Below are 17,315 nucleotides of genomic sequence, written 5' to 3'. Positions count from 1 at the left end.
GCCCCCCGGCTGCGTGGCTCGGGGCAGCTGCTGCTGGTTGTGGAGCCCGGGCTGCTTGCAGCAGGGCTTGCAGCCTCCTGGTCTCCTGCCGCAAGCAGCCTGGGCTCCACAACCAGCAGCAGCTGCCCAGAGCCTGAGCTGGCTGTGGCATGCCAAGCAACATGGCCTCACGTGCCACGCTCTGGCCTGCCAGCCCCTGTTTTACAGGATTCAGGAGGACAAGCTTCTGGAACGCCGGTCACCTCCGAGCCTCCCGGCGATGGCTAGGCCATGACACACACTAGACTTGTACAGCTGTCCAGTTGCCTTCCAATGCCCATAGCAGATGACAGAAGCAGTTACTGGTTACACTTGCCACGATGCTACATTGCACCTGATGCAGCTGCTAAAAAAAACATTGCTATGAGAGAAATCTCATGAAAAAGATGACCAAAAGACAGTCAATCCTTGTCTTTTCTGTCCGTGGGATTTATCAGAACAAAAGCAGCTCTTATAAATAAAGCTTTTAAGGTCAGTGGTGACTCAGAGGGGGTGCACATGCACCCCTGAGAGCACCGGTGCACCCCCTAACAGGCTGCGCTCGCTGCTTGGGTGACGGGCTGAGGGGAGCACTGGTGCCCCCCCTGCGAGCACCGGCCAGGGAGTGGGAGCACCATGGCCTCTTTGCAATTGGCCGTGGGGGCCTCCGCCCCCGCCCCCCATCAGCGAGAGTGGCTGCGGGGGGACCCTCTTGCTCCCCGGTTGTGACTGGTCGCTGGGAGGGCACATGGCCTCCTGACTAAGGTGGCACCAGTCGCCCATGTTTAAAGTTCATAATTTGAAGAGCTTTTCTCTGAGTAGACAGACTGCTAATGAACAGCCTTTTAGCCTGCAGCCATTTCCCTTGATGTTCATACTTTTGTTAGATCTACAATAAAGCAGAGTCAGCAATGTCCAGAAAGACAGACAGTGCTGTATACAGTCCTGCTGATCACAAGGTAAGGGCAATACTTTCCTTTGCTGGTGCATCAAATCAATGCCCCCATATATCAGTTCAGGGAACTGTGCTGTTGGAAGGGCTGTTTCTTGGATGGGAATGGAGTCCTCCTCCTTCAAGCTCCTTTTGTAAGACTGAGGCAAAAACTTCAGTGTCATGATGAAGGCTAGGGACAAACATAACACACAAACCAGTTTAAGTGATCAGAAACTGGTTTAAACCTGGAACAAAACACATGTTCAGTGCACATAAATCAGTTTGAAAATGGCTGAAACCTGTTTGAGGTAAACCTGGTTGAATGTAGTATTAGACTTAAATTATTTGGGTCAAACCGGTTTATGCAATGTCTGTCCCAGACCCCTTCCTGGTTTAAGTTAAACCAGACTCCCCCAGCATCCAGGCATGCTCTCTGGGCTGGGCAGAGCCGTCTGCTCCACAGCACAGCTGGCCCCTCCCCTCTGCTCCTGGCTGCATCTCTGGCAGAGACTGCAAGCATCTGCCTGGCTTCCCCCTTCTTCCCCACTCCCTGCTAGGGAGGGATTTCCCTGTTCCCTCTGCCTCACGCAGACACCTCTCAGCATTAGCTAGCAGACTGCACGCTGACTACAGTCTGTGCTGTGGGAGACAGGACAAAGGCAGACAGGACTGTGTCCACTTAGGGCTTTTTGGAACTAATCAACAGGTAGCTGGTAAGTCCCTCCATTTCTTCCTTCGAAAAAGTAGTTTAAGAAGAGCTTGAACTAATGGAGAAGAGCTTTTGTTTTCTGTATTTTCTTAGTGGGCTGATAAACACTTAGTAAGGGGTGATAAACACTGTATTATCAACTCCCTGCTGGGCTGCTGCGGGGGGATGGGACGGGACGAGGGACCCCTCCCTAATCAGAGCATCTTGCCAGGGCCTGGCCATGCCCCCCTTCAGGTCAGCACTGTAGAAGGGAAGGGAGGGCTGCGTTAGTGCCCCCTGGCTTCTAGCGTGAGCCACTGCAGGCATGTACTTGCTTTTCTGGGATCTCGGTGTAGTTACAAAGCGTTTTGAATGTCTATCCCTAGCCCAAATGGCAGTTTACACAGCAGGGACAAAAAAGTCAAGTAGAAGGCAGGGTAGTTTTACATCTTATAGACTAGCCAAAGTGGATATATATCTAGGACTAGCTTTTATGAGCTGTAGCTCACGACATCAGATGCTGTGGAAAAATGTGCAGAAAGCAGAGTAGAGAGAGAGAGAGAAATTAGAGTACAGAAGACGAGTGTGGGGGAGGGGGCAATGCTGTGGGAGAGAAGCAGACAAACATTAGGAGGGGCAGGCTGAAGTGCTCTGGGTCAGAATACAAGGGGGCCGGGGGGGAAAGGGACTTAACGGTGGGGGTCTCCCAACCAAGGGCAAGAGCTGAACCGCGAATTCTCGGGTCAGCTTGCAGTGGCAGTTAAGTCAAGGGATGTAGTGGTCATGGGTGATCTAAATTACCCGAACATCTGCTGGGAAGAGCAGTCAGCCAGGTCTGACCGCTCACGTAGGTTCCTTGCTGAGATGCAGGACCTCCACCTAACCCAGGAGGCGTACAGTCCCACCGGGGAAATGCCTTGCTGGACCTGGTCCTGGCCACAGGTGACGACCTGATGAGGGGTCTGTGGGTCCGCGGCCACCTGGGTGATAGCGATCATCGCCTGCTGGAATTCACCATCCAGCGCAGGGTGTCAAGGGCCCGCAGCAAGGCAGCAGCCCTGGACTTCAGGAGGGTGGACTTCAATGAGTTGAGGAGATTGGTAGGAGAGGCCCTGGGGTCCTGGAGGGTAGGGGAATGGGGTGCCCAGGATGAGTGGTCATTCCTTAAGGAGACGATCCTCTGAGCCCAAGGGGTGACAGTCCCAATGAGAATCAAAGGGGGCAAGAGTGCTCAAAAGCCCCCCTGGCTCACTAAAGGCATTCAGGAATACCTGAAAGCCAAAAAGGAGGTGTACACCCGGTGGAAGGGAGGAGCTTTCACCAAAGAGGAGTATACCCCCACCACTTGGGTCTGTAGGGGGGCTGTTAGGAAGGATAAGGCAGATACGGAACTAGGGCTAGCATCCAGGACAACGAAAAGTCGTTTTTAAATATATAGGGAATATGAAAAGGCACCGGGTAATGTGGGGCCCTTGCAGGATACACTTGGCAATCTGGTGGTTGCACCAGAGAAAAAGGCAGACCTTTTTAACAATTTCTTTGCCTCCATTTTTTTGTGCAGGGACTGGGACATCTACCCCACTGAGATTCAGGATGGACTTAGGAGAGACTCTGCCAGCCCCAGGGTCAGGGAGGACCGAGTTAGGGAACTTCTGGAGGGGCTGGACATGTTCAAATCGGCCGGTCCTGACAATCCCCACCTCAGGGTGCTGAGAGAATTGGCAGGGGTCATCGCGGGGCCCCTGGCACAGCTTTACGAGCGCTCGCGGTGCTCTGGCCAGGTGCCGGACAACTGGAAGAAGGCCAATGTGGTCCCCAGTTTACCAGCACGGGTTCATTCGAGGCAGGTCCTGTCAGACCAACCTGGTGGCCTTCTACGACCAGGTCACAAAATCCTTGGACACAGGTGTCTCAGTGGACGTAGTCTTTCTGGACTTCAGGAAGACCTTCGACACGGTCTCCCACCCCATTCTCATTAAAAAGCTAGGGGACTGTGGCGTCGACACCTACAGAGTCAGATGGGTCACCAGTTGGCTGGAGGGCCACACCCAGAGAGCGGTGGTGGACGGGTCTTATTCGACCTGGAGAGATGTGGGCAGCGGGGTTCCCCAGGGCTCGGTCCTCGGGCCCGCACTGTTCAACGTCTTCATCAGCGACTTGGATGAGGGGGTGAAAAGCACCTTGTTCAAATTTGCAGACAACACCAAGATCTGGGGCGAGGTGGGCATGCTAGAAGGGAGGGACAGGATACAGCTGGACCTGGACAGGTTACAGGGGTGGGCAAATGAAAACAGGATGAGATTCAACACTGACAAGTGCAAGGTGCTGCACCTGGGGAGGAAGAGCCAGCAGCAGACCTACAGGCTGGGGGACTCCCTTCTCACCAGTGCAGAGGCAGAACAGGATCTTGGAGTCACTATTGATGCCAAAATGAACATGGGGCGACAGTGTGGGGACGCGGTCAGGAAGGCCAACCGCAACTTGTCATACATCCACAGGTGCATCTCGAGCAGGTCCAAGGAGGTGATCCTCCCCCTCTATGCGGCACTGGTCAGGCCGCAGGTGGAGGACTGCGTCCAGTTCTGGGCGCCGCACTTCAGGAGGGATGTGGCCAGCATGGAGAGGGTCCAGAGGAGGCCACCCGCATGGTCAGGGGGCAGCAGAGCAGGCCCTACAAGAAGAGGCGACGGGACCTGAACCTGTTCAGCCTTCACAAGGGAAGGCTGGGAGGGGACCTGGTGGCCGTCTATAAACTTACCCGGGGGGACCAGAATTTCCCACTCAAATCTCTTTTTTAAAGTTTGCTGGCTGAGACCAGCCACCCTGAGGTCAGCATCGGAGCCTCCAGGGAGGTTCAAGCGTTCTGCCCCAGGCTCGGCGTCTTGCTGCAGCTGACGGCAGAGCGGTGCTCAGTCATTCTGCACTGCGGGGATCACCCAGTCTGCCAGGGCCGACAGCAGAGGGGAACTGTAAGCGGGTGATGGCGCGTATGACATTGGCGGGGTTGCAAGTGAATGAAGCAGCTGCAGAAAGGCAGGCAAGCCCGCGGCAGGACACTGGACACTGTAACCTCCTGGATACTTTGTTGCTGACCTCAGACAGCTTCCTGAACTGTTCAAACTGGACTGCTTTAAAGGCATTACTTCAGTTAAACCATCACTCCTTAGTGAAGAAAAATACATCCCCGCCAGAACCACCTGAACCCAGTGGAAGGACTGAGAGAGACTGGCACGAGCGCGTTCCTAGGACTTAGCCAGAGAGGGGCACTAAGCGCTCAAAGGTTTTCTAACACCGCCTTTTATCCGAGTCATCGAACGTGAGACCGAAAAGAGAGTGTAACTGTGAATGCAGGGATATTAATTCCCCTCTTAAGACCTGCAGTACAGGATGCAAAGTAGGTGTAGCTAAACACTGCAAAGTATAAGAGAACTCAACTTTGTGTCTTTAACTTAAGTAATTCACCTGACAAAGTTCAACCGTTATATTTGTCCTGATGAGGATTTCACACATTGTATCTGAATGTGGTACTTATAATTGTCAAAGGATAAACTTTTAATGTGCTTGGTACAATTTCAGTCAGATTTTTCCAGTATACTTCCTATAAAAATCCACAGAACCAAGCTTGCCTAGTAAGAACGCTACTCTGAAGATTGGAGTGAAAATCCCTAAGGCAATTTCTGAAGACCGTGCAGAACAAATGCTAGCACAATCTGTAAACCAGTGAAAAAGGCAAACAATTTGGGTCTAGGGGCCGTATCTCTCAGGAAGCAGATCCCGGGGGTATAGTTTTGCATACCAGCAGCTGTGCTATCCCAGCTAACAGAAATGGAAGATACGCATGAGAAAACGTGACAACTGAAGAGAAAAAAATGTTAAGATAATAATGTTTTCCTATAAGGTCAAACATTCTTTACATATTAAATAATTCTTATTACATTAATAGAAACCATAACTTGAGTAAAATTGCAATTTTTATAAACACCTCTTGCCCGTAAACACATGCCTGTCTAACAGAAATCCTGAAGTGTCTGCTGGCTGAGCTAATAACTCAGAGATTACATGACAAAGAACCTAGCTCTTATGAGGCTAAATGTACAGTATAAAGCAAAACCATCCCTTTCCATGTTTGAAGTTAAACACACCACAATAAACTATTTTTAAAGTTCACAGATTAAATTTACACAAGCCTATTCAGGCAACAAATCTGCTACAGAAATGGATGATTTAAAAGACAAAAAAAATCTTACTTTATTTCTGTTCTAATTCAATCAATTTATAATAGCGTATTACAATGCCCAAAGAAAGCAACTACTGAACCATACAATTACCATCATCCTTATACGCTGAAAAAATCTGCTACTGCTAAACCGGGGAGACTGCCTCTGTAGCTTTAGCACGTCGTCTTCTTTACAAACATAGAGCAATGCTTAGCAAGATGCCATAAGGAAAGCTGACAAACCTGCGGTGCGCTGTGCTTTTGGTTTCTCTCGAGCAGAAGGAATGACTATCCAGAAAAGTTATGATAGAGCCTCAAAAATATTTTTGTGCCACTCTTACACTGCTGGCTGCTTTTACCATCAGTAGGATTTCTTCTCCACTCATTTTCTACGCTGCAAATTATTCCTTAACTTGTTTGCTGTTTTATAAAAGGGGCCTTAGCACTCACAACTACAACTCCTACACAAGTAGTCCTTTGAGGATGTTTTCAGTGGCTTTTGAAGATGCTCAGAGTTAGCCTGGGTAGCCTGAAGTCAGGTGGAAGGCAGGGTCAAGTTGCACCTTATAGACTAACTAAGCTAAATTTGTCTGCCTCTCTCAGTGGCTTCCTGTTTGCTATTTTATAACATAATACTAATTATATGTACATAATTGTATCACTGCAAAACTGTCAGTCAACCAGTGGGGGCAGAGCAAACAGGTGCTCTGTGCAGAGCCAGAGCCAGGGTAAGGCAGGGCCAGGGAGCAGGGGGGAGATGGGGGCCAGGCAAGGGCAGTGGCAGTGGGGCTGGGCAGATGCAGATGGCGGGGAGGGGCGAGCAGAGGGGATGTGCTGTGGGGGCAGATGTCAGAGGGGCAGCAGGGGCAAGGTGCGAGGGGGTGGCTGCTGGGCTCCTGCACCTGCCCTGGGCCCTGCTTGCCCACTGCAGTGCTTAGGGAGGAGCCCCCAGGGTATAAGACCAGAGACACGGACGGACAGTTATAACAAATATTCCATGTGCAGCATCTAGCTCTTACGAGTGACTTGGCCCCGGGACACTGATGGGTCCTCCACTGCCCAGCGCCTCTGGGAGGCACCAACAGGAGCTCCCAAGGCAAAGCCCCAGGATGCCTCTTCTCAGCAGGCAGGAGCAGGAGCAGGAGCAGTGCTGGCAGCAGTGGGACCCAACATGCAGCCACCCCCCTTGCCCTCCCGCTGCTGGGCAGGGATGCGTGTGCAGCACCCAGCATGAAGGTGGTGCAGCCGGCCGGGCCCCGGGCTCCAGCAGCCACGTGGGGGGACAGGCTGAGCTGCGGTGCTGCTCTGACCCCGGGGGCCACGGAAACCACTCCCGGCAGCGCTGCAGGGGAGGCCACATGGGTGCCTCTGCAATGGGAAGGGAACAAGGCACTCGAGGTCTCAGTCCTGGGGCCCCACTGCAAAGGGCTCGTGCAGCCGTGCACCATGAAACAAGCTTCTGCGAGAGCTGGCAGGGCCACGTGACTCTTCCTCTCAGGAGTGAGGGTGGGAAGTAGTGGCTGTCCAGGGAAGGGGTTTCTGGGCACAAGCGGAGCAGTCCTGGAGGCAGTAGATGTGAGCTGTGGTTTATTCGGCCGTCTTGCCCTCCTGATGCAAACACAGCCAGGCCAGGGGAGGGAGGCAGCACTGCGGCCTGCGCAGCACACTTGCAGCCAGGATGCCGCTACACACCGACATTGAAGCAAATCTGGCATCCTGCTCCTGCCTCCCCGGAGAGCTCTGGGCCAGCGTGAGCAGAGAGCACTCTCAGCCTCTCCTGTGCAAGCTGGCGTGTTATTCTCTGCACACAAGTCATTTGGCTCGAGAGCACCAAGAGAGGAGCCTGAGGCTGTAGCCCAATGGTTAGATCACCTGGCTGCACCAGGGGAGCGAGTTGTGCGTCCTGGCCAAGCCTCCCAGACTCTTCCTGCATTTCACCTGATGACGGTTTCACACACAGTACAGGAAGTTCCACCCTCACATGTTCAGAAAGAATCACGTAAAAGCAGGGGGGGAAACCCACATACGAGTTTGGAATAGAAAGCAGCAATCACCAAGTTCAGAGGACGGCACAACTTTTTCATCCTTTGAAAGTCCAACGGATATGCAGTAAAGATCACAGTCGAGACATCTGCTAAGAGTTAACTCGTTATTGCAACACTACCATACAAGGCACTTTTTCTTGTGATGTCTCAGCTCGTTCTTACACTGAAGTCTCTTCTACAGAAAATCACTCTTTATTATTCTTTCCAGTATATTACTTAGAAGGACCTAACACTTCTTAAGTGCTACTGCCATCACCTTATGCGAGTCTTTCAGCATCTATTATGGCTTCAACATTGTTTTTAAAATACCACTTTTATGTAACACCTTATTAACATTAATAAGCAAAGATGCATTATATCTCCAGAGTGTTGCATCTCTTATCAGGGTTACCTTTGGCACATCTGGTTCATAGGGTTCCCTGCAATGAAATGTTATGGCAATATTGTTGGACACTGCCAAACTGTTGCCATACATCTTCAGAACAGAGTGGACTGAAGTCTGAATCACCTTTCTTGGATCAACTATCATTTTCCTAGGGTTGTATCTGTCTTTCCTGTTGGCTTCTCTGTGGATATGCTGCAAAATGTTCACTCCAGGCACTGCATTCCAGGACGAGATGTTGAACACGGCTGTGGCAGTGAACACGGTGTTGGGGAAGATGTGATTCTCAAAGAGGAAAACGCCAGTTTCTGGATTCTGCTCCTGAAGACTCCTCATCATGGTTTTCCAATCCGGGTGCTTCGCGGGCAGAATAATCTCATCGATATCATTGAGCAGCACAAACCTGCTCCGGTACATGTTGCGATACACGCAGTCATTGAGAGCGGTGATTTGTCCGTAGTAACCGATGTGCGTCCCATCCTTCGGGAAGCGCCAGTGAGGAGACACCTTGAGGTGGGAGGTGATGGGCCAGGGAACGACCTCGACGGTCCCTTCTGCAATATAAAAGGCCAGGACGCTCTCCATCAGGGGGCTGCAGCTGTTCTTATAGATCACCACCCTCTGGGCCCCCAGAATTTTGTACATCTCCATGCTCTGTATAAATTGTAAGACGTTGTTGTAGTTTCCAAACATGGTTGAGATGCACACGGTGAAGTCAGCAGAAAAGGGCTCAGGCTTGCGGTTCTTTATTTCAAATCTGGGCAGCTGCTCAATATTTCCATTAGGGAACGAGTGAATCGACACATAGCTCGGATCACAGGTGGGGGGTTCTGCACAGAGCAGGTCTGCTGCACCGTACGGGAAGTCAAATCGATCCGAGTGGACATCAATGTCTGCCCTAGATACGTGTACTTCCCCATCGGGCTGGCAGCAGAACCAGCAGTAAAGTGCCGTCACCTCCTCATGGTGAACAATCCCAATCACTCGGGTGATTTTGCTCTCTCTGTTATCAAAGTACGGGGCTACGATAAAGGTTCTGTTATCCTCCAAGGCTGCGATCGTGTTAGAGGCAGGTTTCCCTCCACAAAGCTCGAGCGTCTGATCAGTGGGTACTGGTTCAACGTAGATTATTCTTGGTGTATCATTCTGGAACATAGATCTTTTCCAGTAGTGCGTCAAAAGGATCACAAACATGAAGACAGATGGCACAGCAACAAAACAAGATTTTTTTCCACAGTACAACATGGTTGAATGGCATAAATTCAGTCTTAACGTGTTCCTTCCTGGTCAGTATTCCTGGCTAGAAAGGAAAAAGTTCTAAATAGAATAGGTCAATAACTTACCACAAACTGCACATTTTCTGTTAAACTGTTTTCTGTTAATTATTATGTTTATAAATAGGCTTCCAAAGTGTAGTATAGATCCTAACTCAATTTAAATCACTTTTTGCACAGCTCCAGCAAAGATATAGCTAGGTAAATCCTGCTACCTTACTTGAGTACTAGTGCGTCTTACCTTGCAATTGGCCCCAGGGCAATCACTAGAGTTTTTCCGGACCTCAGGGAACAGAAGCAGAACTGACCTGACAGACCGGAGCGTTTGGAAGCCTCAGACCCGTGAAACCCCAGACAGTCTCACTTGACTACAGTCGAGGAAATGGTTGAAATATTGATCTGTTCCTCTGAAAAATTACATTCCGGATGAAACCCATTGCTTGCCCTGTCCTCACCCACAACAGTAACTTGGGCACAACCGTCATTTGTCTTCTTTAGCTTTTGTCTGCATTTCAGACAAATCACTGCCTTTCTCTGCTTTCCCAAAGGGGCGACAATGCAGTCAATATATCCATCAGCACTTTCACCCCTGGGAAGTGTAATCGTGCAACATCGAATGTACGAAGAGGGGGAAGCGTCTCCGAGGTGCCGGGCACTCTAGACCCTCCAGGTGTCTGACGATCAGCCCCAGGCAGGAAAAGGAGGACTCCCCAACCCCTTTCTTCCCCCATGTTGTGGGGCAGGGGAAGGGGAAGGAAGAAGGCTTTCCCCATCTCCACGTCTCACGTGAGCTGAGGAATCCCAGACTCTGACTGGAAACCCGTGTTCACCTCTTAGGTGCTCTGCATCCCAAACAAACTAATCCCTTCATTACAAACACATTTAGCATGAGTTAATTAATTTGCAGTCATTAAAAATTACTCATAGGCCAAGGGTTTGTATTTTGCCACCCTCACCCGCTCAGAGTAATCTTTCAAGCTGTGGGGTAGTCTGTGGCACTATTTGCAAAGCAGAAATTATGGAGCAAGAGCAACAAGGTCCTAATTAAAATAAAGCAGTGCATTTGCTAGCAAACAGCCTGGCATGTTAGTTTTAGACAAGCTTTTGTTCAAAAGTACTCCAGGCACTAGTTTTTAGTAAAGTGGGACTTTATCAATGTTGTACAACCATTGTATTTCTGATTTCATTGCTTTCTCAGAAATAAGTTGCTTAAAAATAGTAAGTCAGCCCTCTAATTAGCTGATGTGGGTGGTTTCTCTTAACTTCCACAGCAAATTCAGACTAAACATAATCCTTTTCAAAAGGCGGGATTTTTTTCCACCAAGTGACTAGAGGGAGATGAATGAATTGTACCAGAACAATGCTTAGTGACACAACTCCTTTTTAAAAAAGACGGCCTGAGCTTCTGTTCCTTTCCTAAGTTTGAGCTGACCTGCACAGTGACAACTGCGGCCTCCGCTGCCAGCTCTGCACCAGGCTCTGCCAGAGCAGACGCCTGCACGAGCTGTGCATTTCAAGAGGCGCCCACCTCGACTGAAGGACTCGCCAGGCTGTCAGCTACGCCCAAGAGGGAGGTACCAGCCCAGATCAAACAGCGAAGAGCCTGAATATGCAACTGCAGTTTAATAATCACACATACAAAAGATGCCAGAGGCCAAGCAGGATGAAAAAGCCTAGCCAATTTATTCCATGAGCTCAGATGGTGGTATGAAGTACACAGAATTGCAGTGCAGTAATTAAGTGGCCTTTCATAACTGTATGCTGGTACCTGGCTCTTCTACCCCCTTTACATCTATTCAGTCAAATATTAGCTACTACCCACTGGTGACTTACACACACACACACACACACACACACACACACACGGTTCTAGGGCCACAACCCTGACCTCAGAGTCCAGAGTTTGAGAAGCACAATGAAAGTATCTGCTCCTGGTGCAATGTCCAGACTGAAGAGCGGTAATGACCAGAGCCAAATTCTTCCTCCTCTCTGGCCTAAAAATGTAAGCGTTGCATTACTGAAAACAACTGCATTCCTATTTAACTCTCACATCCACACGCTCTCTTATTGTCTCTGCTCATCATCAGGCGATCACACCCTGCCCTTTCCCGGTCACCTGAGGATACAAACTTTAAACCTTGGAAAATTATGCTGTGCTTTTCCAAACGCTTATGTAACTTCATGGTTAGAAAATTAGCAAAGAGCAAAATCAACTAAGACATCCCAGTTTGTGGTCACAACTTATACCTTCAAACTGCACGGCATCATTACCTCCCTTTCATCACATCAGGGGCAGGCAATTATTTCGGGTGGAGGGTCGCTTACTGAGTTTTGGCAAGCCACCGAGGGCCGCATGACAGGCAGCCAGGGGCAGGTAAATATTAATTTTCTAAATTTTTTAGGGGCCCCGTGAGCCGGATAGCATAGCCACATTTTGCCCACCCCTGCATTACATGGTACAATTAAAACCTGCAATGTTCGTTACCATCTGACTGCTATCAAAACAGGAGCGCCCAGAACACTCTTGTGCGGCGCAGCTGAGAAAACCTTAGACCAGTTGGGAGTAGTGGTCCCACAACAGCTCTTACTACTCCTTGTGATAAATCAGCATCCAAGGTATTTATGTACTCGTTTTAATTCTTTCTTTACTGGACTGGAGAACATTTCAAATGATTAATATGTACTAACTAGCTATTAATATTGATACGTTTAATTAGAGAGCTAAAGATTTTCTCATAAAAATGTTGACACAAATGTAGGGCTGCAAACTTTGTGTGTCATGTTTTCAGGGAAAAAAACAGGGAAAAAAAGCATCTAGAAAACAGCTTATTCCAAAATAGAGCATAAATAATTGTCCCAAATCCTACCCATTATGTCCAAAACCAGTTTTATTTTCCAGAGTTTTTTCCCTCAATCAGAAGCAGAATTCTAACTAATTTTCTGTCTGAGAAAGGCAACAAAATGCTTGGCAGGGAGGAGAGAGTCAAAAGTAATGGGGATTGAGGATGTGGGATTCAATTAACTGGGAGAAATAGTGGTGTATGGGCTCCTAGCTCTCTTCAGTCCACATTCAACCATTGCACTGGGAGAGAAGGAGAGAGCATTTGAATTTAAAAGTCTTCAGGGAAGAACTTATTGCAGAAAAGACTTGGGTCAATTTACAGAGAACGACACGCAGCGAGGCAGCGAGAGCTTCTCATCAGTAATGGCTGTAATCAGATGCACTTGCAGAAACAGCGTGCCTGCGGGTCTGTTCCTGGAACATGGTAAGGGGAAGAAAAAGAAACTCCCCAGGCAGTTTTCTTGCTCGAGGTCCACACACTACAGCCTCGTCCTTGCCACAGAAGTGTCTTGTTGGATCAGGGTATGAATCGTGCGTTGACGCCACAACTTCACAGCCTGGGAAGTACCAAAGTGGATTTTGGGGGCCCTGCTCTACCACTCAGGCTGGAACGCCCTGCTGCCCTGCACAGTCACCGCTGCCCAGGCCACTGCTGCCCCCATGCAAGAGCAGGGCGGTGAGGCAGGCCACAGGAAAAAGGCCACTGTACCTTCCACCTCACCCAACTTCCGAGAGCGCCGTGTCGTCTGGCATCGTCTCTACCCAGCCGCAGGAAAACCCAGTGCAGCAGTTTGCTTTCCATGGATTTCATATGTGAACGTGACTGACTGGCCAGCGCATTGCCTATTTTGAGCCCAACAGGACAGCCAGGGAGGAGCTAACATCTGACCCCCTCCTCAGAGGCAGCAGGTACCAGCATGCCACGAAATGTGTGAGCCGTGCCATTAGCCGGAGGCGCAGAGTAAATCAGAGACCAGGCAGGAGCCGCAGGTCTCCTGGAGCACAACAGCAAAGTGCGTGCCATTTGACAGCAGCAACACGCAGGGAAAGGGAGTTTCGATTTCCTAAAGAGACAAGTGCAGGTACCAAGATGCCAGTCGCCGTGAAAAGGAGTCCTCATACGCTGGTCATGCATCACCTGCAACTTCAGTCCCGCAGAAACCTTTGAAACCACCACTGAAGACAGATGGCAATCCACTGTGCTACAGCCTGCCTTCTCCCCCAGCTCTGCTGCGCTGAGATCACAGCAAAGGCCTGACTAGTAGAAGAGACAGTCGGCCACTTCTTACAGTTGCCGTTTGCAGTGGTTTACTGCCCTCTCCCCAGAGGACTATTTACAGTACGCGTCAAGTTCTGTGTCTGGCTTTCCAGCAGAAGACAGAGCCCTGGAACCGCTGGGTCACCGTCAGGCCCAGCGCCCAGTGCCAGCTCCATAATCCCTCCGGACCAGGAAAGAAGGTGCCCCGGGGCCAAGGGGAGTTTGGTTTCAGAAACTGCCCAGAGCAGCAGTAGCCGGGCAGCGGCAGCAGCCAGGGAGCTGGGATGGAAAGATTTTGAGCCAGGCTAGGAAGCAGCCCCAGCTGGCAGAAGGGGCAGCAGTAGCTGTGACAGGAGTGGACACGGGCAGTTGTAGGGACAGGCCCCAACAAGCCAGACATGGTCTGGACTGTCATCTCTCAGGCGTGTTGTTCCTGGGGGGAGAGGGTGGCTTGGGGGTGTAACTTGGCCATGGGGACACTGCTGTGTGCTCTTGTGGTCTGGGCCACAAGCAAGGAGCTATTGGCTCAGATTCTCTGTGCTCAAAGTCCCAATCTGTGCAGCGCTCTGCGAGGGCTCATCAGCTAACGGTGCTTGCAGCAGGTGTGCTACTTGAACCGTGCATGCATTGCAGTAATTGCTTCATTTCTGCAAAGACATTTAGGGCAGCTGTGTTGGAGCAGGCAGCCCTGACAAGGCCACAGAGCCAGGCTGCTCAGCCTGGCAGCCTGCAGCTGTTGTGCGCTAGTGGCAGTAGTTCTGTGCTTCCTCGACCAGGTTGTCACTGGTGAGCTGCTGAAGGTTGCCATGTGCCTGAGCCTGCAGCACGCCCAGGGCTGCCCCAAGGGCCACCCACCGAGCAGCCTGGAGCGCTCTGCCGTGGGGCTGCAGCGGCTCGAGCTGCTGCGCGTGCATTCAGGTGAACAAGGCTATTTGTGATGAGCGACAAACTGCTGCTCCTGCACCCTTCAGTGACCAGAAACATCAAAAAGCTCTGTCTGCTCCTGACACCTGGCTACAGCTTTGATACACACAGGGCAACACTGCTACACAGGACTCATCGTTATTTGCTTCCGTATAACTGAGGTTGACTTGTCTTTAAGAAAGCATCATTAGACACTTTCTACCCGCCATCAAACACTGGACCATGCTCACAGCCAGGCCAGCAGAGTCTCTGGGCAAGCGCTTCCAGACAGGCGAATGTTAAAAATGCCTGGCATTTAAAAATAATAATGGCACTAAGAAACCTTCATGGCCCTTATTTCCAACAGCAGACTCTGACTTTGTGCTTGCAGCTTTGCTTGCACAGCATGATTTATTTTTTGGCAGAAAAGAAAGTCTGTTTCGTCCCTGGTTTCCAATTTGCTGCTCACACTTCCTGCCCTGTTCAGACCTGACGGAGAGCTCCATGGATCTTGCGCTTTGCGCGCGATGTAGCCCTTGCTCCACTCTGGTCTCTAGTACGTTTCCTCTTGAACAAAAAGCAGTTTTCAGATAGACTCTGTCCAAAGAGGCTTGTGCCAGACTCCCTGAAAACAATGGGATCAACCTCTCCCTTCCGCAGCACGCTTGGCGAACAAGAGGGATGTGCTGCCTTACTCTGCCAGCAGCCCCTTTATTTCCCTCTAATGGCATTATTTTAGGGACACGTTATTGTTATGGGAGGGCTATGTTATGGCTTGCTGATTAAGGGATGTTTGGGGGAGTTTCTCCCTGGGGGCCATCTATAGAAAGCCTGGATGCAAGAACACATAAAGCACATGTAAGGTACATCACGTGGCTCACCTCCTGCCTCCAAGAGGGATTTCCAAGGTCCAAACAGAGAAGCTGGGACAGGGATGTGCTAATCCCTTGCTGTGTGCCAGCAGAAGGCTGCGTGGGCTCTAGAGAAGGGGGGGAGGGAGGAAAAGACTGTTACTTCTCGGGAGAGGCGATGGGTTTTGGGTTGCCTTGTCTGGCCTTACAGTAAAAGGGATCTCTTTGGGCAGTTCGGTTTCCTGGCACCGCGGCAGAAGCAGCAGCGACTGGCACGTGTCTGAAAACAAACAACGGCATTAAACGTTTCATCTTTACACTATTCCCAATTTCTCGTTGATGCAGAAATCGCCCTGCAAGCCCACACTGCTGACTGCTGCCCACCCAAAGGGGAAGCGTTGTTATTTTTCCCTCTGTGTGTTTGAGCGATAGACTTTGGGATTTTGATTTTTGGCCACGGCTAGTATCGTTCTTTCTCTGGGGTGGACAGTGACTGGCACTCCATGGGCGGTACTGTGGCAGAACTAATAAGTCGTGTTACTACTGCTCGCTGAACCCATGCCAAGGGTGAACTGTTTCTTTAAGAGAACCAGAGCTTTCCTGTGTGTATATCCAGGCATCTCCAGACTTTCCTCTCTTCTCTGTGCTGCTTGTCTTTGGTTATTTGAGCATGGAGGGCTGTGTGCTGCACGCAGCCAGCTCCGAGGGACCTGCAGGGAACAGCACCAGCCACCTGTTTGCACTAAACTATTCTGCCAAATGCAGAGATTTCAGGTTTCTAGTCAAGCAAGGGTGTAACTTGATGTCTCTGCAGGAGCCAGGACTGTCCTCACTAAACCCATTTTACTTAGAAAACTGAGCTTCTCCTCTGCACCATAGTTTGAGATGTAATGGGAGACTATCAGTTGAATTTGGCCCCTGGCTGGGGTTTTCGGAAACTAAGCTGTTGTCAAGTCTGATGCTCATTTCCATGTGTATATTTGTTTGATTGAAGTGGAAATACAAGGTTTGATTCTGTCACATCATTCACTGTGTGTGTGGGCCCGGACAGCCTGGGACAGGGACCAGCTACATGTGTGGGCATGGTACCATGGCCCCGGCTCCGTGTGGGTCTTAGGCTGAACAATGAGCCCAGTGATAAACAGTCATTAAAACCGGTGTGGAAACAGGACAGGAAACCTTCTTATGCCCCTTCACACTTAAAGATAATTGAGAAGTTGCAAGTCGCAGCAGGGCTCTCCTTTCTTTGGTTGATGCGGTTGCTTACGGTATTATCAAGAAGGAAAACGCAGCGTTTCCACGTTTTCCTGCTGCACCGCTTCAAACTAATTTAGGAAATTAATGCCCCGGGAAATTAATGCCCCACATCCCCTACCCCCACTCTGACACAACTGAGGCTTCCTGTAATAAGCAACACCCCTCCCACTGCTCACATGTCTCTGAGCTCCGCTGGCTTAGGCAGTACCGTTTCTTTACTGCAACAAAACTCAGGGCCCCTCCAGGGAAGAGGCAACCGTGGTGCAGAGCTGATGACCTCAGTAAGGCATAGGTGACAAGTGCGGCCCGGCCGGAGCCAGAGCCTGCTGGCAGCAGTGGGGGTGGAGGTGGTGCAGGATTGTGCCCCCCCACTGGTGACACTCGTGCATCATCTGTGCCCTAAACCCAGTTCTCCAGCTGTCCAGACTAAGCCAGCCACGAGGGCTTAGCCAGGGGACAAGCAGCTGGGTGCTGGAAAGGGGACTGGCGCCTGGGGAACATTACCTACATAAAATGCTGATACACTTAAGTCCCAACATGTGAATTAATTCTGAGGTCACCATGGCTCAAACCACAGTGCTTCAGTCAATAGTTCTGGTACCTTTCCCAGCATGAAGCCACCTGGCCTGATCCCTCAGACCAGCCCA

The 17,315-nt window shown here is 50.4% G+C and overlaps 1 protein-coding gene across 5 annotated transcripts in view; it reads right to left on the bottom strand.

Annotated features, from left to right (window-relative positions):
- Positions 1-3,861: 3,861 nt before the first annotated feature.
- LOC102382360 overlaps positions 3,862-17,315 on the bottom strand; it is a 16,974-nt gene continuing 3,520 nt past the window's right edge. For 2 of the 5 annotated variants that reach the window (XM_014526921.2, XM_025194618.1), the window contains exon 2: positions 8,056-9,583. In XM_014526921.2, the coding sequence (XP_014382407.1) occupies positions 8,182-9,528 (1,347 nt within the window). In that variant the 5' untranslated portion in view covers positions 9,529-9,583 and the 3' untranslated portion in view covers positions 8,056-8,181. Of the gene's footprint in view, positions 3,900-8,055; positions 9,584-15,441; positions 15,789-17,315 lie in introns of those variants that run through there. The other 3 variants (XM_025194611.1, XM_025194621.1, XR_003092246.1) reach the window with 3 other exon arrangements.

The sequence above is a fragment of the Alligator sinensis genome, unplaced genomic scaffold, assembly GCF_000455745.1.
Source record: "Alligator sinensis unplaced genomic scaffold, ASM45574v1 scaffold611_2, whole genome shotgun sequence".
In the NCBI taxonomy this organism is placed as follows: domain Eukaryota; kingdom Metazoa; phylum Chordata; order Crocodylia; family Alligatoridae; genus Alligator; species Alligator sinensis.
Note: the sequence above shows the minus strand (reverse complement) of the source record. Positions and strands in the feature narration are given on the sequence as shown.